Source organism: Anolis sagrei, chromosome 1, assembly GCF_037176765.1.
Source record: "Anolis sagrei isolate rAnoSag1 chromosome 1, rAnoSag1.mat, whole genome shotgun sequence".
NCBI classification, from domain to species: Eukaryota; Metazoa; Chordata; class Lepidosauria; order Squamata; family Dactyloidae; genus Anolis; species Anolis sagrei.
This window is the reverse complement of record NC_090021.1, coordinates 315,821,893-315,844,989: the sequence shown is the minus strand read 5'-3', so window position 1 is coordinate 315,844,989 and position 23,097 is coordinate 315,821,893. Positions and strand designations below refer to the sequence as shown.

Sequence of the window (23,097 nt, the reverse complement as noted above, 5' to 3'; positions counted from 1 at the left end):
GCCTATTTTCCCCAAACACCACCAATGTTCACATTTAGGCATATTGAATATTTATGCCAAGTTTGGTCCATATCTATCATTGTTTTGAGTCCACAGTGCTCTCTGGATGTAAGTGAACTACAACTACAAAACTCATAACAATTCATAACAGTAGCAAAATTACAGTTATGAAGTAGCAATGAAAATAATTTTATGATGGGGGTCACCACAACATGAGAAACTGTACTAAGGGGTCATGGAATTAGGAAGGTTGAGAAACACTGATTTAATGCATCATTACTTCTGCATTCATACTCCTAAACAAAAAGTTGGGTTTAAAGCATTGATAAGCATTCTGTCATTATATTTGATCAGCATAGCCAAATCTTTTTCCTTGGCTTTTTTTTTAACTATCCTACATCCTTCATTAGCTGAAAGATGGAAAGTGCTTGATCATTTACTTGTGCAAACTAACAGCATGATTTCATAAATGTAAGATCCAATTCTGGCATACAGGATGGAATGGGAAACATTTTATGGTTAACGAGGGTTGATGTTTATTATTAACAATACTTACTTACTTAGGCAATTCTTTGTTGTCTGAGTAGGATTGTCTTCCAAGATCAGTGTACTGGCGGTGGGTCCATAGGTGACCATGGAGCCCTATTCTTGATCTGTACGTTTTCCTGCAGTGAGGGCATTGGTTTCCAGGTGGAAGGCGGTCTTGGTCAGGATTGGCTTAATGCACCTTCCACTTGGCACATTTCTCTCTTTTGCCCTCCATTCGTGCTTCTTCAAATTCTACAGCACTGCTGGTCACAGCTGACCTCCAGCTGGAGCTCTCAAGGGCCAGGGCTTCTTAGTTCTCAGTGTTTATGCCAGAGTTTTTAACTTTGGCTTTGAGCCCATCTTTAAATCTCTATTAATAACTAGCTGTCACCTACCACGCGTTGCTGTGGCCCACATGGGGGTTCTGTGTGGGAGGTTTGGCCCAATTCTATCGTTGGTGGGGTTCAGAATGCTCTGTGATTGTAGGTGAACTATAAATCCCAGCAAGTACAACTCCTAAATGACAAAATCTTTTTTTTCTTTTCTTTTCTTTTTTTTTTTGGAGTGAAGGACATACATTGGGTTGTAGGTGCAGGGCTGTACTGTAACCAGAAAAAAAAAATCGGGAGGGGTTGAAAATTTGGGGGGGGGGGGTTGAAACCTGCCTCCTAGCTCATACTGAAGCAAAGAGCACAGCAGGGGGCAGAGCAGCCTTCAATAGCCTGCAACTCCACCCCTGTCAACCACCAAGTCTGACCTCCTTAATGAGAGCATTCAACACTCCCCCCCCCCCCAACTTGGTTGCTTCACTACATTGGCTATGGCTGCAAGTACTGACAGTGTGAATAAATTGTCAATATTTGCTTGAGATAGTGCTTGCAGTTTTGGTGGGATTTTTTTGTGTCTCATAGACTTAGCATGGGGATTTGGTTAACCAGTTAAAATTCATGAGTAAACCACTTTTTTTTAACCTGAAAATTTTCAGGGGTGGGGGGTAGAACCTGGCTACAGGCTACAGGCCTGGTTAGGTGTCTTGTGTCCAAATTTGGTGTCAATTCATCCGGTGGTTTTTGAGTTCTGTTAATCCCACAGACGAACATTACATTTTTATTTATATAGATAATAATTAGTCTACTATTTTATTATTAATAATAATACATGTGTATTTAGACTTGAGTCTCATCTCCAAAATAACTATGCGAAGGGATTCATATAACGCATGAAATGAAATCATACCACTCTGTATAAAACATAAGTTTATTTTTTCTTTGTACTTTTCCAATAAATGGTGTTCTTCTGGACAAGCTGAATCTGAATGAATTTAGGGCTGTTTCTTTCAAAAGATATGGTGTGCTGAGGTGCCAAAACCTTTGGAGTCTCATCTCCAAAATAACTATATAATGGAGGAGATGTGGTTTTAAAAAGGGAATTTTCATATATTTCCCCAATGCCCATATGTCATGATTTACTGCCATATTGGCCTATTTCTGCAGTAGGCCTTTGTTCACAGAAAATGCTGATTGTTTGAGAAATTAGTGCTCCAAAGAAGAAGTTACTATTCAAGGGTAACAACATATCCGGACAAAACCAGCTAGCTGTTTGCTAGATAGAACCCCCAAGTTTCCCAGTCGCTCTGAAGCCATGTTTGCAACAGACTAACTGTTATAGCTGCGCCATTGTTAGGATCCCACGTGTGCTATAATGTCAATCAAAATCATAAACAACTAATGAACAACTGCATAGCTAACTTAGACCAATGAAATGATTTGTCTTTGGGAACCAATGAGATGATTGATTTCTATGTACCAATCAAACTGTTTTAATGAAAGTCATAAATAATCAATGCAACCAACTTTAGGTTGGACAAACCCCTTTATTGCATTTCCATATGCATGTTTGTCACTATTGCTTCAGCTGCGCAATAAATAGCATTTTGCAGTTTTAAAGATTCAACTTTCGTGGTGTCCTTCCTCGCCCTCCTTGGAAGGGGCAATCTGCTCTTGGATTTTGGATTTGTGGATTATCTTGATCGTTTTTGCCCCTACAATGCAATTGTTTCAAAATAAGGGGTATGATTAATTAATATTATCATGTTTAGTATTATATTTTATTTATTATCCGCCTCTCCTAATGACTCCAGGTGGTTTATAACAAAGTCAGAAACATATGAACATTAAATATATACAAGACACCACCTTGTCTCCTGCATTTGCCATCCGTTGGGGACCCCTCCCCCCAGCGCCAACTGCCACTCTGGGCCAGAGCGAAGAAAGAGGGGCCAGGGGACAGTTCCACCTTGTCTCCTGTGCTATTCTAATAATATGTTATAATATAATATATTGTATATACATATAATATTTATAATATTGTAATGTAATGCAATATAATACTAGCAATTGTTTTTAAATGCATAATCATAGAATCATAGAATCAAAGAGTTGGAAGAGACCTCATGGGCCATCCAGTCCAACCCCCTGCCAAGAAGCAGGAATATTGCATTCAAATCACCCCTGACAAATGGCCATCCAGCCTCTGTTTAAAAGCTTCCAAAGAAGGAGCCTCCACCACACTCCGGGGCAGAGAGTTCCACTGCTGAACGGCTCTCACAGTCAGGAAGTTCTTCCTAATGTTCAGATGGAATCACCTCTCTTGTAGTTTGAAGCCATTGTTCCGCGTCCTAGTCTCCAAGAAAGCAGAAAACAAGCTTGCTCCCTCCTCCCTGTGGCTTCCTCTCACATATTTGTACATGGCTATCATATCTCCTCTCAGCCTTCTCTTCTTCAGGCTAAACATGCCCAGTTCCCTAAGCCGCTCCTCATAGGGCTTGTTCTCCAGATCCTTGATCATTTTAGTCGCCCTCCTCTGGACACATTCCAGCTTGTCAATATCTCTCTTGAATTGTGGTGCCCAGAATTGGACACAATATTCCAGATGTGGTCTAACCAAAGCAGAATAGAGGGGTAGCATTACTTCCTTAGATCTAATGATTTTGTATTCTGTATATCTAAACTGTTGTAAACCGCTCTGAGTCGCCTAAGGGCTGAGAAGAGCGGTATACAAATAAAGTAAATAAATAAAATACAATAAATTACCTAAAACACAACATTTGCTACACAGAGATACAGAATTGGCATATCAATTGTTATACCTCACCTCTCATAATGGCTTAAGGGAAGGTATAACAAAGTCAGAAACAAATGAACATGTAAAATATATACAATACATTACTTAAAAATTACCAGTTGCACAGAGAACCTTCAGAAAGCAAAAGTATAAATTAGGCATGGGCAAACTTGGGCCTTCTAGGTGTTTTGGACTCCAACTCCCACCATTCCTGACAGCCTCAGGCCCCTTCCTTTTCCCCCTCAGCCGCTTAAGCGGCTGAGGGGGAAAAGGAAAGGGCCTGAGGCTGTCAGGAATGGTGGGAGTTGGAGTCCAAAACACCTAGAAGGCCCAAGTTTGCCCATGCTTGGTATACATAATGATATCTGCACAATTTTGGGGCATTTTGGAAGTGAGGATCAAGAGAAGCCGGCATCAAAACAAAAGGCGAGAGAGAAATCCTCAGGTGATGACGTCAGCCAAGGCTGTCCTCGAAAGAAGCGGCTGCGGAGCCTCCCGTATCCCGGCGTGCCTTTCGCGCGGGGACACGTTACCTGAGTGGCTGAGAGGACTTTCTACCCGCCTGCTCTCTATGGTGAGCCGGGAAGTGTCATGGCGGCGGTTGAGGTGGCAGCCCGGTTGAGAGGCTTCGCCGCCGCTTGAGGAGCTCGGCCGGGGCATTACATGGCCGGCTTTCCCTCGAAAGGCTGACAGCTGACCAGCTCCTTCGCTGGAGGCCCTTCGGTTGAAGGAGGGGCACGGAGCAGGCGGGAAAGCGGCGGTGGGAGGCCGGGAGAGCGCTGTGGTGGCTGCCTCGGCCCTCAGCGCCACTCTGCCTGCCTCTCTCTCTGTTGTCTGTCTCTGCCTCTGAGTCCTGAGGGATGGCGTCGTGGCTGGGCGGCCTGGGCGCGGGGCTAGGCCAGTCCCTGGTGGGGCAAGTGGGCGGCAGCCTCTCTACCCTCACCGGGCAGATCTCCAGCTTCACCAAGGACATGCTGCTGGAAGGCGCTGCGGAGGAGGCAGCAGGTGAGAGGGGAAAGAGGGAAAGGCAGGCAAGCGGCGGGGAAAAAAGCCCTCACAGAGTCAGGAGGGCCTTCCTAATGTTTACGTGGGGTGCGGGCAACAGCGGCTGCATTGTCTGTAGCGTGACAGTTCTACCTCTGTGCATGAGGCAGGGCATTGTGGGCATACATATGTGGAGTTGTTTGTTCTGCTCCACAGCCGCACAAGGTGGAGGATTCTTCTAGGTCAGTGCTTCTCAACATGTGGGGTCCCCAGGTATTTTGGCCTACAACTCCCAGAAATCCCAGGCAGTTTATTATTATTATTATTAAACTTTATTTGTACCCCTCTAGCATCTCCCGAAGGACTCGATGCGGCTTACAAAGGCCAAGGCCTCAATACACAACATAACAATACAAAACCTAAGGCAAATTAAAACAATTAAAGCAATATAAACAATAAGCAATAAACAATACACTAAAACACAATAGAACTGGGCTGGGCCAGAGTAATGGGTACAGGATTAAAAGTGCTGATGTGACAGGTGGTATATAAGGCTTATGGGCAAGTGCAGTGTGCGGTGTGCGGCGGTCTTAGCTTTAGTAAAGTGCTTATGGGACTTGGTATTGGAGATTTCCTATTCAGGAAAGGCACATCGGAACAGCCAGGTCTTCAAGTTCTTTCTGAAGACTGCCAATGTAGGGGCCTGTCTAAGATCTTTGGGGAGGGTGTTCCAGAGTCGGGGGGCAACCACGGGAAAAGCCCTGTCTCGTGTCCCCACCAAACATGCTTGTGACGCAGGTGGGATCACGAGCAGGGCCTCTCCAGATGAACGAAGAGAGCGCGTGGGTTCGTAAACGGAGATGCGATCACACAGGTAGGCTGGTCCCAAAACGTTCAGGGCTTTGTAGGTAAGCACCTGCACCATAAATTGGGCTCGGAAGATAAATGGCAGCCAGTGGAGCTCCTTAAACAGAAGGGTTGAGTTGTTTGTTCTTCTCCACAGCCGCACAAAGTGGAGGTTTCTTCTAGGTCAGTGGTTCTCCACATTTGGGTCCCCAGGTGTTTTGGCCTACAACTTCCAGAAATCCCAGGCAGTTTACCAGTTGTTAGGGTTTCTGGGAGTTTAAAGCCTATGCCGTCGCGCCTGGGGGCTATTATTCTCAATAAAGGAGGGATGGACATGGCATCTTTCCCTCAGGGAATTGCTTCTTGCCCTCCTATAGGAAACTGGAACTTTCAAGAACCCAAAACGCTGTAAATAACTCAAAATAAGTTTTATTTATCACAAAGTCATTTCTTTAAAGCAATGAGCTGGTGAAGGAAAATATACGTTACAGTCTTAATTAGTCCTGGGTCCAAGGGATTTGAAGCCGAGAAGCCTCACCAAGTTTCCTCTTTCCTCAATGGCTGTGAATGCCAGAGCAAACCACAACCCCAGTTCAGATGGCCTATGTTTTGAAGACTCAGGATCTTCCTTTGGTGCCAAAAAGACCGGTTTGAAGGCGCTTGGGTCTCCTCAATGTTGTCCAGGACGATCTGGACATAAAGCATGAGCCCCAAGGGTAAAAAACCTCAGAGTTGATGCTAAGAGGTAACTTAAATCAGGGTCTTTTAGAGTCAAGTCTCTTACTCACGTCCATATGGTAGGAACTCTGATGGCAGAATGAGAAAGAAAAGGAAGCTCTCCCCTCCTGCAGGAAGGGGTGGAGCCAAACAGTACTGATTGACAGCTATAAGTAACCAATCCATACAACTATACATTAGCAGGGTAAAAGGGGCAGGATTAAGCATGATACAACAGCTTAAATCTTGCAACTAACAGTTTTACACATAGGTGGCGCCACTTGCTCCGTCACAAGGCCAGAACATCTGGGGACCCACAGGTTGAGAACCACCATTCTAGGAAGTGCCATTTAGCCAGGTTGTCTTTTAATCTGCTGACTCCACTCCTGAGTCTGTTCAGGAACTTCCAACTTGCCCATTCTTGGCTTGGGTTGTTGTAGGTTTTTTCGGGCTATATGGCCATATTCTAGAGGCATTATCTCCTGATGTTTCGCCTGCATCTATGGCAAAGCATCCTCACTACCTCTAAGGATGCTTGCCGTAGATGCAGGCGAAACGTCAGGAGAGAATGCCTCTAGAACATGGCCATATAGCCCGAAAAAACCTACAACAACCCAGTGATTCCGGCCATAAAAGCCTTCCACAATACATAATAATAATAATAATAAACCTTTATTTATACCCCGCTACCATCTCCCGAAGGACTCGGTGCGGCTTACAAGAGGCCGAGCCCAAATAAATCAATAAAAAAGCAACAACAGCAATACAAACAATAAATAAACTCATAAACAAAACAATAAACAGTAACAATAACACCACGACACTTAAAAAACCTATGGCAGGGCCAAATGTAATAATTAAAAAAAATGTAAATGCTGGGCATGACAAGGTGACATATAACTAGGATAGGTATTTGGAGAGAGATGGAGCGAGCAGACAATCTTGGTTTGCCCCTGAATGAATATTTCATTTGTTTATTTATTTACTTCATTTGTTTACTGCTTTTCTCACCTGGGGATGGGAGGGTGGGGGGACGGGACTCAAAGCGATTTCGAACATTTATACCACAAAATTCAATGCCTCACATATATAAAAATAGTAATATCGTACATAATTAAATAATAAAAATGCAATTATATTTAAACATTAAAACGTGGAGTTAAAAACATATTTATATAAGAGTTAAAATCACACAAGCCAACAATCCTAGTCCAGGGCTGTTCCAAATATCAATATCTAATACCATCATAAAGGGCCATCCAGTTGGAATTGCCTGGTTTTTCTGCCCACAGCGATTCTCTTGATGTTGCTGGAGGAATGTTAAAAGAGGTGGTGGTTCTCATGAAACTTTGCCTTTATTTAAGTCTACTGGGAGGAGTAGACTTAAGGGCAGCAGAGATAGAAGATGACCATATTCCAGATGGCAGACTTAATCAGGATGTCAGGGCTCTCAGCAGGTCTCTTGGTGATTCAGAGGTCTCTCATTTATGATGTTGCCATAAGTTGATGTTGACCTGAAGACCATTAACTACAAATTTTGGGGGTGTCAAGGGGAGGAGAAGGATGACCAAAATATGCATATAAAGTTGAAACAAGATGGGGTCCAAAACTGGATCAGTTATTTCAAACCCTTGGGAAGGCGATGTTTTGAACCTGGGAGAGATTTATTGTATTTTTTAACTAACTGTATTGGGCTGTGATGTGGCTAATCTGGGTGTTAGTCTTCAATGTTCTGTTATTTTTTGGATTTCAACTTCCTAAATTATTCATCCTTGAGTATCCTGAAAAGGGCTGATAAGAATAAATTGAGTACCACAGTTACTCATGCCTGTTTTAGAGCATTCTCATTTTTAGTTGTGAGCTTTGTAAATTGCTTCCTTTATAGCATCATGCATTCATATATTTTAGCATTAAATATATATCTATATGGAACTACATCCCATTTATACTCAACAATATACATATCTGAGGAAAAAAGCATTGGATGGTAGTACTAAGTAATGCTCAGGTTCCACTTTACTTTAAAATTCCCCATAGATAACTGCTTTCACTTTGCATTATGTGAGTTGATTTTCAAGCTTGTTGTAATGTTGCCAACATGTTTGGCACATAAATGTTGCATGGAGTTATTGGCAGCAGGACTCCAACTACTAATAAACTAAATCTCTCTTTGGGCCTAAATGATATATATAGGTACTAACAGATCTTTTCTGTTGTGACGTGTACTTTCTCAGTTATTACAGAATGCTATTGTGGCAAAGCTCACATCAGAAATTAGTTTTAAAAATGGCAACATCAGTACACATTGAGGCAGTGCTGCATGGAGAATATTTGTGCATTGTGTGGAGAAAAAAATAAGATTATCTCATCTGAGAACATTTTCCATTGTGGACACGCAGAAGGCAAAGTTCAGTTGCTATGTTAAAAGTTTTCTGCAGTCACTGTTAAAATAAATTCAAGAGATCACATGTTCTTCATACTAAGTATGATAACAAATACAATCTAAAATGACTCCCTGAATTGTGTAGAATATGCTAATTTTAAAAAGTTTTAGTGCATAGGTTGGAATTTAAAATATGTGGTGATTTTATCCAACATTGGATTTTGAGATCTTTAACTAAGTGGTGATAGCAATGGGCTTTTGTTTTAGTTTTCAGAGTCTTAACTTTCAAATGAATCTGAATGCTTTGGGCTTTGTTCTGACAGAAGTACTACATTGCCTAGTATTTAGATACAATAAGTATTATTTCACATAATGATAAGGTAACATTCCAGCTTTGCCCTAGATTATTTTGAATAAGCAGCATACAGTTACATAAACTGATTTAATATCTTGTTTGCATGAGCAGATATAACAGAACAAACCAGAAAGTTTTCTGTGACATTGAAACTTAAACTTCTTGAGGATTGCTCTTGAATAACATGATTTCTAAACTGGTAACAAACCATGTTTTATGAATTGATCTGTTTGGGATCAATGAGTTATTCTATAAAATTTATTATTTGCTTTTAATTATGGAAAATATCAACAAAGTGGTTCTAATGACAATACTGCTTCCACCAGCAGAAATGAAAAGGAGCCCAACAATCATATAGTCCTCCATATACCTCCCTCCCTCCCAAAAACAACCTAGTCCAGAGGGCTAGGAATTTTTACGGAGTAATTTTTAAGGAATGACAAAGATGAGTAGAATAGAAGAAAGTGACGTACCATTAGTGTCAAATTAACAAACAAAAATAAAATCAAAAGTAAATACACAGCTTTCAGCGTATACCACTTGTCCACAATTAAAAATGAATTATTGTCATTATTAGTCAAAGCAACTATTGTAATGAAATGGAAAATAGTCATGAATAATTGCTTGTGTGTAAGCCGCCTTGAGTCCTCTTCAGGGTAGAGAAAGGCAGGGAATAAATATGGTAAATAAATAAATAATAGTGTTTTTGAGGTGATTTAGGTTATGGTGGACCGTATGTGTCTGTCAAGATGCAGTTAAATTGCAGCTGTCATCAACCATATCCTTCAATGCCCATGGCCAGAGATTAGGGCAGTGGCTGTCTGGTAACATTTGAAGGGCGCAAGTAGCTCTGCCCAATTTAAGGCATTTCAATTTCCAAGAAAAGAAACTTAGTACCCTTGCATATGCATAGCCTATGGTTTGTGTAAAGGAAATTCAGTATTAGGTGGGCCAGACTTTCAGTTATGTTTGAAGAATCTGAGTAAAATATGCTCCCTTATATATTTGTTTTTCATTTTGAATCCCAAACGTGCATTCTGAAGATTATCTGTGGTGTTTTAAATATAAACAAGTGTAGGAATTCAATCTGAGAAGGCCATTTAAAATATTTGGATTTCTGGTCTTAAAAAGTACTTGCCAAAGTTATGTCAATAGAATACAGTATTGTGAGAATTTCTTGTTTTGTTTACTTTCCCTTCACCCTTTTCAGATACTGCAGCAGGTTTTCCTGTATCCAATTCTGGTCTCCGAGATGTAGAGAACATTATTGCAACACTAAGATCGGAGGTAAGACAGTATGCTGCAAAAATGAGGCTTGTTGAAAAAAACAAGAAAAAACCCAGTTTTAAGCAGAAGTAGATGTTGATCAATCAGGCCGGCATTCATTCAGTGTGTCTCCATGGCAGCAGACTAGACTGGATAACCTTTGTGGTCTCTTCCAAATTTGTTATTATTTTTCCATAAGTTTGGCAGCTTTGGTATATTTCCAATACAGCGTATGCTTCATTGATTTGGAGAGTTCGGTTTTTGAAATATTCAGCTACTTTTCTTTCCATAGAATGAGAGGTTGAAGACAGTTTGTAGTGACCTGGAAGAAAAACATGAAGCAGCAGAACTTCAAATAAAGCAGCAGTCTATAGAATACCGCAACCAACTTCAGCAGAAAGAGGTACAAAATGATATAAAGAACACTTAACAAAATCACCATGTCTTGGTCTTCTATTACATTTTTCATTTATGTCATAAAATACAATTTACAGTTCAAGTGCCTGGAACCTAGTTACCACCACCTGGCCCCCTCGTTACATGTAATCTGACCCACAGAGCAATTGGTGAGTGTATGGGTGAAGTAATCTGACATCCTACCCCCCCCCCCACCCCTTTTGTAGAACATCAAAACCAAATTGCACATTTGATTTGTTGAAAGGAGCATTGAATTCTTCTAGCAAGTGCATGTGTGCATGTGCACATATGCTTTCAAGTCACCTGTCTACTAGCAAGTATTAAGAAATGTAATCCAATTCTAAGGTGTTGCTAAAATGTGATAGTTTTTAGAGATTATTTGTCCCTCCTTACTAAACTTTCAATGTCTTTTTCCCCATCTATATAGGTGGAAATCAGCCATCTTAAAGCAAGGCAGAATGCACTACAAGAGCAACTGCAGAAGGTACAGTCAGCTGCTCAGTCATCTCAGTTAAAAGCAGCTGTCTCTTCATCCACTAGTACATCAGCTTCCTTTGTTCCTATGGTTAGACATAGTCCTTCCAGTTTTCAAGGAGATGACATGGATTTTGGAGATGTAATCTGGTCCCAGCAAGAAATAAACAGACTGTCCAATGAAGTTTCAAGGCTGGAATCTGAAGTTGACCATTGGAGACAAATTGCACAGGTTGGTCACTTTTATCTGTAGATGATATGTTTATACATGTATAATGTATCTGTTTATGATGCACCTGTAAAGAAAATTTATAATAAGCAAATCCATGTTTCTACTAGTATATTGAATTTTATCAGGAACAAATAAGTCCTAATTTTAAATTTGAATACAGTATAGAGATGTACCATATTTCTTAGATTCTAATATGCATTTTTTTCCTACATATAAAAACAGCTCTAAAATAGTGTGCATCTTAGAATGGCAAGTGATTTTTATATATACATTCATACATGTGTGCGTGTAGCTTTTTATGTTGGTGGTACTGAAATTAGTGTGCATCTTACAATTGATGACATTTTAGAATCAAAGAAATCAAAGAACAAGCCCTATGAAGAGCGGCTTAAAGAGCTGGGCATGTTTAGTCTGAAGAAGAGAAGGCTGAGAGGAGACATGATAGCCATGTATCAATATGTGAGAGGAAGTCACAGGGATGAGGGAGCAAACTTGTTTTCTGCTTCCCTGGAGACTAGGACACGGAACAATGGCTTCAAACTACAAGAAAGGAGATTCCATCTGAACATGAGGAAGAACTTCCTAACTGTGAGAGCTGTTCAGCAGTGGAACTCTCTGCCCCGGAGTGTGGTGGAGGCTCCTTTGGAGGCTTTTAAACAGAGGCTGGATGGCTATCTGTCAGGGGTGCTTTGAATGCAATATCCCTGCTTCTTGACAGGGGATTGGACTGGATGGCCCATGAGGTCTCTTCCAACTCTATGATTCTATGATTCTATGAAATGCAATATTATTATAGCTGCCTGAGTATCGAAATTTGCTGATAACTCCCTTCTTCATTTTTGAACCAGATAATTCTTATCAATGTATTGTCGAAGGCTTTCATGGCCGGAATCACTGGGTTGCTGTAAGTTTATCATGTTGTATGGCCATGTTCCAGAAGCATTCTATCCTGCCATTTCACCTGCATCCCTGGCAGGCATCCTCAGAGGTTGTGAGGTCTCAGAAGATAATGCTTCTGGAACATAGCCGTACAGCCCGAAAAACTTACAACAACCCTTATCAGTGTAGTTTGCAAAAGAAGTTGTACAGTTACATCTCACTATCTCACTATCTTTCAAACCTGGGTTGAGGCCTCTGGAGGAACTAAGCATTTTAACCCAGGCCCCCAGTTCTCTGTAAAGTATAAGCTTGTTTCAGGTGTTGTGGTTTTGAATTGGTGGCACATCAACACAGTAGACATTGAAACGTGTATTTATTTATCGTGTCATAAGCAAATTGAGGGGACAGTTGTAATGCATTTTAAAACACAAACAAAGTTAAAAACTTGACATTATACTGAATGTCATTTGACTAGTAGTTGGCCACTTGGAGTTCCTCTAGTGTTGTTATAAGAAAATCCTCCGTTGTGCATGTGGCAGGGCTCAGAGTGCATTGTAATAGGTTGTCTGTGGTTTACTCTTCTCTACACTCACATGTCATGGACTCCACTTTGTAGTCCTATTTCTTAAGGTTGGCTCTGCATCTCGTGGTGCCAGAGCGCAGTCTGTTCAGTGCCTTCCAAATTGCCCAGTCTTCTGTGTTCCCAGAAGGGATTCTCTCATTCAGTATCAGCCATGGATTGAGCCTGCCACTTCGGACTCTCGCTTGCTGAGGTGTTCCTGTGAGTGCCACTGTAGATCTTAGAAAGCTATTTCTTGATTTAAGGCATTGGCGGGCTGGCTGATATTTGAACAGGAGATGGGCCTTTCATTATTGGCTTCTACCTCCCGGCGAATGTCAGGTGGTAGAGTAATGGCTAAACAGTATAAATGTATAGTTGTTTTTTGTACTGCTGCATGACTTTGAAAGTCATGTTGTGGCTACACATAAATTTTGCTCTTTTGTTTAGTTTTCCAAGCCAGTGGGGGCAAATAATGTAGATCAGAGTGAAATCTGCAAGCTGCAAAATATTATCAAGGTAAGGCCACTCTTTCAATAAATCTGCTATTTCTGTGCATTTGCTATATCTTTTCTCACCTCCAATATATAACTCATTTGTGTTCAGTTCTTCTAAGGTGAAACAGTTTGATTTCACATAAAGATCAATATAAATCTTGTTAACTTCATAATACATTTTCCAGATTAATTATAAGTGATTTTGTGTACTTGTGAACTTGCCTACGCATTTTGGTCATGATCTCATATACAGTATTGATGGACATCAGAAGTTCTGATCTTTACATAAAATGCCGATGGATTTTCAAGCCATAAAGAGAAAATAAAGTTTCTGGGTTGGCAGGTGTAGAATGTGAAAAAAATATGCCATATTGGCAGTCTGCAGATTCCAAGCCATTTTATTCCTTTAGGAACATAAACTCTGTTATCTCTTACTTGGTTTGGTATAAAATTATATGTTGAGAATTCCTCATCTGCAAATCCAAAATACTCCAGAATCTGAAAGTGCCCACATGGCTGGCAATTTCAGAGATACCTTTACTTTCTAATAGTTCAGTGTAGACAAACTTTTTTCATGCATTGTTGTTGTTCATTCGTTCAGTCGTCTCCGACTCTTCGTGACCTCATGGACCAGCCCACGCCAGAGCTCCCTGTCGGCCGTTACCACCCCCAGCTCCTTCAAGGTCAGTCCAGTCACTTCAAGGATGCCATCCATCCATCTTGCCCTTGGTCGGCATAGAATTATTATAATACAAAATTATCTTCAGATTATACAGTATGTATATGGTATTTATAAAACATAAATGAAATTCATATTTAGATTGGGTCCCATCTCCAGGATATATCACTTTGTACATATATGCAAATATAGGCATTCCAAAGTATGAAAACTCTGAAAACCAAAACACTTGTGGTCTCAAGTATTTTGGATAAGAAATACTCAACCTATATTTGTTTGTTATGTTAGAAGCGCAGTTTATTCAGAAAACAATAATAGTGAACTTACTTTTTAAGATTTTATTTTTTCTTCTGAGTGAATCTATAATTGCAAAGTCCTGAATGCTAAGAAGCCTCTTTGGTTTTGCTAGCTTATAATGATCAAACAAAAGAAACCCTTTACCTACAAAGGTACCATCACACTTACTAAAACAATATTTTGTCTCCATTGGTGCATGGTGTAGTGTTCTCAGTGTTGAACTACAACTCTTGAGGACAAGGGATCTAATTCCTGTTCAGGCAGGAATATCTGTTGTGTGACCTTGGGCAAGTCATTTTCTCTCAGTGTTAGGAAGGCAATAGCAACCCCCTCCCCCCAACCCCCATGACAAATCTTACCTTGGTGTTGCCATAAGCCAAAATGACTGAAGGCACACAACACAGACATAAAGCATTGAAACTTGGGCCCCTTCTACACAGCTGAATAAAATCCCACATTATCTGCTTTGAATATATAGCAGTGTGGACTCAGATAACCCAATTCAAAGCAGACATTGTGAGATTTTCTGTCTTGATATTCTGGGTTATATGGAAGTGTGGAAGGGCCCTTGGAGAGTTTCAAGAATTACAACCAAGAACTACAGTGTTCTTCTACATCTGTGATTGTCAAGGTATCTGCTGTAAGGAGTTACATTCCTACCCCACCCCCTAATTTGGCAAGAAGACATAACTGATTTGTGATAGTCAATGATTTATGCACCAGGACCAATCTCCATACCACAGGAGAAAAAAAATCGGTGTCCTTCCCCTCCATCCCCTGGATACCTTCACATTTTTGTCCTTAATACAGATAAATTTGGTTGTGCTATTTGTATAGGATTTTTTGAGTTCTTCGTGTGTCTGTAGAATGAAGCAGCAGAGTGTATTTTCACTGACATTTGTTTGTGATAGTTTTTCTTTAAAATCATATGTAATATTTGGTTGGATTGAGTAATGCAGGCTTGTCTTCAATTTTCTTTCATTACAAATTTTAGGAGCTAAAACAGAAGTTGAGTCAAGAAATTGATGAGCACCAGCATGAGCTTTCAGTATTGCAGGATGCACACCGGCAAAAATTAGGAGATATAAGCCGGCGTCATAGAGAAGAACTGGGTGAATATGAGGAAAGAATTGAAGAACTTGAAGATCAGATACAAAGAGGTATTGATTATTTTTCCTTCATTGGGAGTTTCAAAGTTTCAAAGACCCTAACACCACACATTTCAAGTATATCTTTATATCTGAAATGTCACTGCATTTTCCTTATTTTCTCCATAATATCTACAAATTGTACCAAAGCAAGAATCACATGGTCCTCCAGATTTTGTTGGACTGTAAATGCCAGCATCTTCAGCCACTATAGCTAATAATGAAGGATTGCTAGAAGATGCAGTCCTGCCATATCTGGAGATCTTTATGATTCCCATCTTGGTCTAGATCTTCTATCATCCAAAATTTAAAAAGAACATTTTACAGAATAAAGCTGAATAAACTATATCATTTTCCTGTCATGTGCCTCCCACCCCATTCTGTCCTAATATACTTTGAAAGATAACACTTAGTTTTCACAAGAATTACAATAAAGCAGCCTTAAAATTTCTTCCTCAAGTGGAAAATAGAAATTTTCTTTCTATTTATGTTTTGCTAAGTGCTTGTGTTTTTCCCCTTAGCCTTTTGAGTGTGACTTTTAAAACATTTTTAGTACTTAATTGTTTTCTAGCTTGATTAATCAAAAAATGTTATACCAGAAATTCATCATCACCAGATAGAGTGGTCTTTATTTTAAGATGATGAGAGCTAGGAAATGCTGATGTACAGTAGAGTCTCGTTTAACCGACCTTCACTTATCCAACATTCCGTCTTATCAGACGCTCTCAAATCCTTCCGCGCAACCTCCCATTAGATCAAAGATAGGGCAATGCAACCTTCAGCACCTTGGCAACACCAGCAAACAATCTTGGTTGCCTGGCAACAGCGTGCTTGGGGCGTTGGAGCGCGTGCATGTGGCATTGGAGGAAGAGGGACAAGGAGAGAGGCACGAGACAGAGGGAGGGAGGCCAAAGCAGTGGGCAGCGCGCACCACCAATTCCCTGAGGGACAGCGACTCCACAGTTCTGAGGGGCGGGGCTTGGGGTTCCTCCAGGCCAGGAGAGAAAAGGTAGAAAATGCCCCCACTTTCTTAATTATTATCTGACATTTTCGGCTATCCGACGTTCTGCCGGCCTGTTTATGTTGGATAAGTGAGACTACTGTAGTAGTATTTCCAACTTCCCAAGTCTGATCAGTGTCAGCTTTTCTCAAGCACAGGGAGCACACTGTCTGCCTACCAGAGTATTGGTAGTAAATCCAATTCCTGCTTTAGTTTTCTTATAGCTACATTATCTAACATGATATTTGTCTGCTAGTAAGAGCTACAAAAGTTCCTAAACCTTTTGTGAGGTATTCTAATGAGAGGATTGTCATAGTTTAACTGATATTAGTCAGTGGCCAGCAGTTTTGACATTGTAATCATGCACATGCTTAAAACATTTTGTTGGCATTCAGAACAGCATATTGGAGGAGGTTGAGAAAGATAGTCCCATTTTATTCTCATAATCATGTATAAGATTGGCCTGGGTATAGTGGCTGAAACAGGTTACCTAATAAATTATATGATCAGTTTGAATTTTTTTGTCAAGATCTCCCCATTCAAAGTCTAAACTTTTTTGATGGGAGGGGAGTGATTTCTTCTGAATAGCTTCAAACCAAGCTTTCTCAATGTGGTAGTCCTCTAGTATTTTGGCTATTTTTCCCATCATCTCCAGCTGGCATAACTTGCTACTGAGGAAAATTGTCATCTGGATCCCGTGCATTTGGAAAGTTGCCAGTGCAAAAGCACCTGTCCTAAATAAAAGGCTCCAAGGATCCAGTGAATTAGTCTCAACCTGTTTTTCACAGCTGTCTAGTGGTAGCTCCTGTTTTACAGCTTTAGCAGGTTACTTCATAGAACATTATATTATGATGATTAATCATAATATAGTATAAAATGAGTTGTCCTTTATGCACTGGTAAATTATTGTGCTCCATAGTTGTATGAAATAGAACTATACTAATTGGTTAATCTTGTGGGTAACAGGATAGGAAGGCAATTTCACCCTCTCTTTTGTGGTTTCCTTTGCCCACTCATACTCCCAAAATGTTCTCTGGTTGTTTCAAAGGCTTTCCAACACAGAGTAGTGGCCCTGCAGACTGTAAGGGGGAGGGAGACGGAGCCAGCCTCTCTCCTCCTTCTAGTAGGAAGATTCCTGTGGATCACGGTTTCTTCCACCAACAAAAAGAGCCCATCTTTTTGTGGAGGGTCAGTTCTTAATCCAATTACTTACACTTTTGAGTAAGAACATCAAGAGTACTGTCATATCTCTTGTGATTAATTATAATTATATCTGTATCTGCCTCAGTGAGCTCAGAATGGTATTTGTGGCTTTCCTCTTTCTCATTTAGTCCTCACAGCAACTCAAGAGAATAACTGCTTTCATGCACAATGAAGCTAAGCCTTTGATCAAATCTGGAATTTATTTCAAAGTCTCAGTATAATCTCAGCTCAGCTTCTTCTCTTTGACCCCAACAGTAGGATTTGTGAGAACAAGGACTAGTCCAGGGCTTCAACATCAGTTCAGTTTGGTTAGATCTACCTTAGTGGATCCAAGGGGAGGCATACACCGACCTACATGAAAAAGAATTATTTGTGCATTGCTGTCTCTATTGTCTGCAGGCTGAAAATGGCTTCAAGAGGGAAGTCCAACTTTGTGGCAATGACAGGATAAAATTTCTACACTTGTTTACGTGCAGTTCTTACATCCAGTGTATTTTACATGATGTCGCGGACTGGGGGAGGATTGTTTCTAGGTTGTTGACTTCTCCCTTCCCATTCAGAAGGTTGCTTATAGCCAAGGATTTACATGTTATTAGCAGCTCCTCACTCAAGTAATGATAACGAGAAATGATCATTATCATTAAAAGATACCTTTAGATTTCTTTAAATTCATATCCACAAACAACAAATAAAAACCCCGAGAGTATAGTTCAGCAGTATTAATTTGAATTATTTAGTTTTATGGTCCTTTTCATCACCAAAATTGCTTTTAAATTCTCTCAGACTCTGGTTCTCCGACAGTTACCAAGAAAACACTATTTTTTTCTTCTTTACAGTTGGTGGAGCTGTTGAAACATCTTCTGAACACGATGTACCACACAGTCCATCTGACTCTACAGCACTACACTTGAAGGACCTACAAGATAAAGTAAAAAGTTTAAGTCAGCAATTGTCTTCAACAGACGAAGAGAACAATAGTCTCTTGAAAGAACTTGAATTGGTAAAAATGGGGAAAAGTCAACTAGCACAGGAATATGAAAGACTAAAATCTGAATTCAATAAGCTCCAAGCATCTATTACCAAAGAACAGGCTGCTTTGAAAAAGCACGAGGCAGTGTCTTATAATTCAGCAGACACACTTCAGGCAGAAGTGCTCCGACTACAACAAGCCCTCCTTGGTATGAAGACAGAGGGAATTCCATATTTTTCTATATCTCTTTTCAATATGTAAAGACTAGAGAGATGTAAAAATTGCAGAAATTCTGCAGAGGGGAAATTTTCTGGGTTTTTTTTCCCATAAAAAGAATTGAACAGTGCAATATTAAACACACTCTTTTTACAGAGTTAATGCCAATGTGTTTCTTCAAGTATTGGGGGACTACAAGGTCCTAGAGCAGGGGTCCTCAAACTATGGCCCAGGGGCCAAATACGGCCCTCCAAGGTAATTTACTCAGCCCTTGTTCAGGGTCAACCTAAGTCTGAAACGACTTGAAAGCACACAACAACAAAAACAACAACAACCTATCTCATCAGCCAAAAGCAGACCCACACTTCCCACTGAAATACTAATTGGTTTATATTTGTTAGAATTGTTCTTCATTTTAATTATTGTATTGTTTTTATGTGTTTTTTGCACTACAAATAAGATATGTGCAGTGTGCATAGGAACTCATTTATGCTTTTTTCAAATTATAATCCAGCCCTCCAATAGTTTGAGGGACTGTGACCTGGTATTCTGTTTAAAAAGTTTGAGGGCCCCTGTCCTAGACTATAAGGAGCACCAAAGTTATCAGGAAATTTGGTTTGCCCATTTGAGGAACAGGCCATCACACCATCCCCCCCCCCCCAACACACACAAAATAATAATAATAATAATAATAATAATAATAATAATAATATTTATTTATATATCCCATCATTATCTCTCAAACTCAGGGATGTTTAAAAGGCACTACAAGTGTAGTATATAAAATAAACTATGTGAGTATAAAAACATTATCACATAAAGTTATAAAAACAACCACTATTAACACATAAAATCAAATTAAAACACAGTTTTAAACACAGACCATCTTTAATTACAACTAGCTGCCTTCAGATCACAACTAAAGTACCAAAGTGTCAACCTCATATGGGCCCATTTCAGCCTACTCGAGGTCAAAATTCATGTTTTTAGGTTGGATCGGAAGGACTAAAGGGTAGGGGCTAACCTAATCTCTTTTGGGAGGGTATTCCAGAGCCGGAGAGCCACTACAGAGAAGGCCCCATCTCTCTTCCCCACCAACCATACTAGAGACGGTGGTGGAACTGAGAGAAGGGCCTCCCCTGCCGATCTCAAAGTCCCCACCAGTCATAGAAAGAGATGTGGTCTCCAAGATAGGTTGGAACCAAAACATATAGGGCTTTGTAGGTAATAACCTGCACCTTGAATTGAGCCCAGAAAATTGTCAGAAGCCAGTGGAGCTGCTTGAGTAAGGGCATAGTATGTTCCCTATAGCTAGGTCCAGTTAGTAATCTGGCAGCCAACCTCTATACTAACTGCAGTTTCCAAACCATCTTCAAAAACAGCCCCACATAAAGTGCATTACAGTAGTCCATTCTGGATATAACTAAGGCATGGACCACTGTGGTCAAGTCAGGCTTTTCAAGATACGATCGCAGCTGGAGAACAAGTTTTAACTGTGCGAACAACCCTCTATAAAAGCAGAAAAAGAAATATGAGTAAAAGAGATAAAAATATTTTGTCTGTACTAGTTTTCTATAGTATCAGGCAGCAATAATGCACTCATTTCCATAAAATGATTTGAGAGAAACAACCAAGACCATAGATTGTAGTGATTTAATACTATATCTTACGTAAAAGTCTTCCACTTACATCAATTTTAGAAATGGATCAAGGTTCGTAAATACATGAAAAGCTTTATTTTATTGATCATTCTAATAGAAAATATATTTTCTTTCCAAAAAAGGCCTGTAGGGGCAAGAGGGGGGGGGGGTTCTTTCCCTTTCTCCAGATTATTCCACTTTTTTCAGATCTTTACATCTATCGGAATGGCAATAGGAAATTTTATCTTCCAATAATTTCCAGTCAGTTTTCCATAATATTCAAAATTAAGAAGCTACCACCTGAAGAGGGAAGATAGGAATATCCCCGGAATGTTTCTCTGTTTGCTTTTATGAAAGTTTTTTTTTTAAAATGATTTGCTACTCAATGTTTTCTTAAAAGCCACTGTTTTGCTACCACTTCTCTCATGCCAATTAGATTCCTAGATCACATTTGAGTCACTTCTGCATAAATGAGATCCATTCAAGTGATCAAAAATAAATGCATTACTTTTTAGTATCACTAGTATTTAAAGTTGTTTTTAATATTATCTTTTTCTTTACTTGAAATGACTGTATGGTAAAGAGTGCAGCCTTTCATGCTGCCTTTTTTTCTTGCCTTTGTGATTTAAAATGACCCTCTTAATATCAGATTCTGTCTTTATTTTCTCCTAAGAGAAATAGCTTTTTCATCTATTGTTTTTACAGATGCAGAAAATGAAATAACACGACTGAAAAAGTCAGAACAGGTAAAGAGATTGTTAATGTTTAAGAAAGATGAATATTCTTGAAATGGAAGTATTTCCCAGACCATGATTTACAACTTTTAAAATTTATTTTGTGTTAAAAGCATTGCATAAATAAGTATAAAACTGATAAAATAGAGAGAGAACAAGCAACTAAATAATTTTATATAAAAAACGGGCAACAGCAACCCCATTGTCTGTAGCTTTAAACAATGATCCCTCTGTGCATGAGGCAGGGCATTGAGGACAGAGATGCGGAGTTATTTGTTCTGCTCCACAATCACACAAGGTGGATTATTTTAGATAGTGCCATTTTGCCAGGTTGTCTTTTGATCTGCCCACTCCTGAGTCTGTTCAGGGATTTCCAAGTTGCCCATTCTTGGTTTGCCCCTAGAAGCAGACCCTTGTGTGGAGCCAACCATTTGGGATTTCCTGGTTTAGCTGCCCAGAGGGATACCCTTGCTATTGCTGGTGGAACGTTAAGAGGACTGGTCGTTCTCATGAAGCTTTTTCCTTGATTTGAGTCTACTGGGAGGAGACCGATAGCCATGCAGTAGATTTCATAGAATCATAGAATCATAGAATCAAAGAGTTGGAAGAGACCTCATGGGCCATCCAGTCCAACCGCCTGCCAAGAAGCAGGAATATTGCATTCAAATCACCCCTGACAGATGGCCATCCAGCCTCTGCTTAAAAGCTTCCAAAGAAGGAGCCTCCACCACACTCCGGGGCAGAGAGTTCCACTGCTGAACGGCTCTCACAGTCAGGAAGTTCTTCCTAATGTTCAGATGGAATCTCCTCTCTTGTAGTTTGAAGCCATTGTTCCGCGTCCTAGTCTCCAAGGAAGCAGAAAACAAGCTTGCTCCCTCCTCCCTGTGGCTTCCTCTCACATATTTATACATGGCTGTCATATCTCCTCTCAGCCTTCTCTTCTTCAGGCTAAACATGCCCAGTTCCCTAAGCCGCTCCTCATACAATTTAAGATGGTGATATATTGTATTACCTTCTGCCTAGCATTTGTCACATGAGGGCCGGTCTTGGAACAAGCCAAATAATTAAAATGGGAAATTAGTTGGCTGCACCAGATTTTTCCCCCATAGCATTTCCAATTTCCTTGTGTCACTATGAGACTCCAGAAATCAGAGATCCTCCAGATTCCAAAAAATCAGTGCATTACACCAATGAAAAGGCTTACATGGCAGATGTAAATTGTCCTCTCTCACCTGGTTGCTGCTCTGTGGACCAACATTTCAGTAATCAGCTGTTGTTTCTTCTCTCATCACTGTCAATATGTTAAAATACACTCTCAGAAGAAGAAGCCTAGAAGGGATGATTATGTGTCTATTGCAGAAAAAACAAGAATCCTATTGCATTTTAAAGACAAATTATAATGACATAAGCTTTTATAACATTTTAGTTCTCAGAAAGAATCAATTTCATATTTATGGCCTTTTTTAAATGGTAGCACAGTATTTATGACTATACCCGGATTGATTTCATCCTAGTCTTTTTTCTGTCTCAATTAAGGAAGGATTCCAGAAAGAAGTGGCAACTTTACAATCTAATGCTAGTACATGTGAATCCAGTGAAGAACAGAACATGGTGTTAAATCAGTTAAGACAAGACTTGGAAAGAAGGGAACAGGAACTTAATGAAAGCATTGCTGAAAACAAAACTCTTATAGGAGAACTAGAAGAACTGGACAAGCAGAATCAAGAAGCTACACAGGTCATATATTTAATTAACTAAATGGGAAGGAAACAACATGTTTTGATGTTTCAAAACGTTGAGTTGATATCCTGTTCAGGAGTTATCGTAAGCTGAACAAAAATATAATAACAGCTGGGGATTCATGTTTATGTTCATGAATAAGCAATCATGACCTCAAATACTTACCTTAGCAGCCTGGTAGAGCCGCAACTAAGGATTTCCGATGCAGTT

The 23,097-nt window shown here is 40.0% G+C and overlaps 1 protein-coding gene across 1 annotated transcript in view; it reads left to right on the top strand.

Annotated features, from left to right (window-relative positions):
• Window positions 1–4,186: 4,186 nt before the first annotated feature.
• The window catches only part of TRIP11 (thyroid hormone receptor interactor 11), a 54,238-nt gene continuing 35,327 nt past the window's right edge, over window positions 4,187–23,097 (top strand). Inside the window, exons 1-9 of the mRNA XM_060756614.2 lie at window positions 4,187–4,656; window positions 10,147–10,223; window positions 10,495–10,605; window positions 11,047–11,325; window positions 13,214–13,282; window positions 15,231–15,396; window positions 18,424–18,765; window positions 21,119–21,159; window positions 22,684–22,884. Coding sequence (XP_060612597.2) covers window positions 4,512–4,656; window positions 10,147–10,223; window positions 10,495–10,605; window positions 11,047–11,325; window positions 13,214–13,282; window positions 15,231–15,396; window positions 18,424–18,765; window positions 21,119–21,159; window positions 22,684–22,884 — 1,431 coding nt within the window. The 5' untranslated portion in view covers window positions 4,187–4,511. The remainder of the gene's footprint in view (window positions 4,657–10,146; window positions 10,224–10,494; window positions 10,606–11,046; window positions 11,326–13,213; window positions 13,283–15,230; window positions 15,397–18,423; window positions 18,766–21,118; window positions 21,160–22,683; window positions 22,885–23,097) is intronic.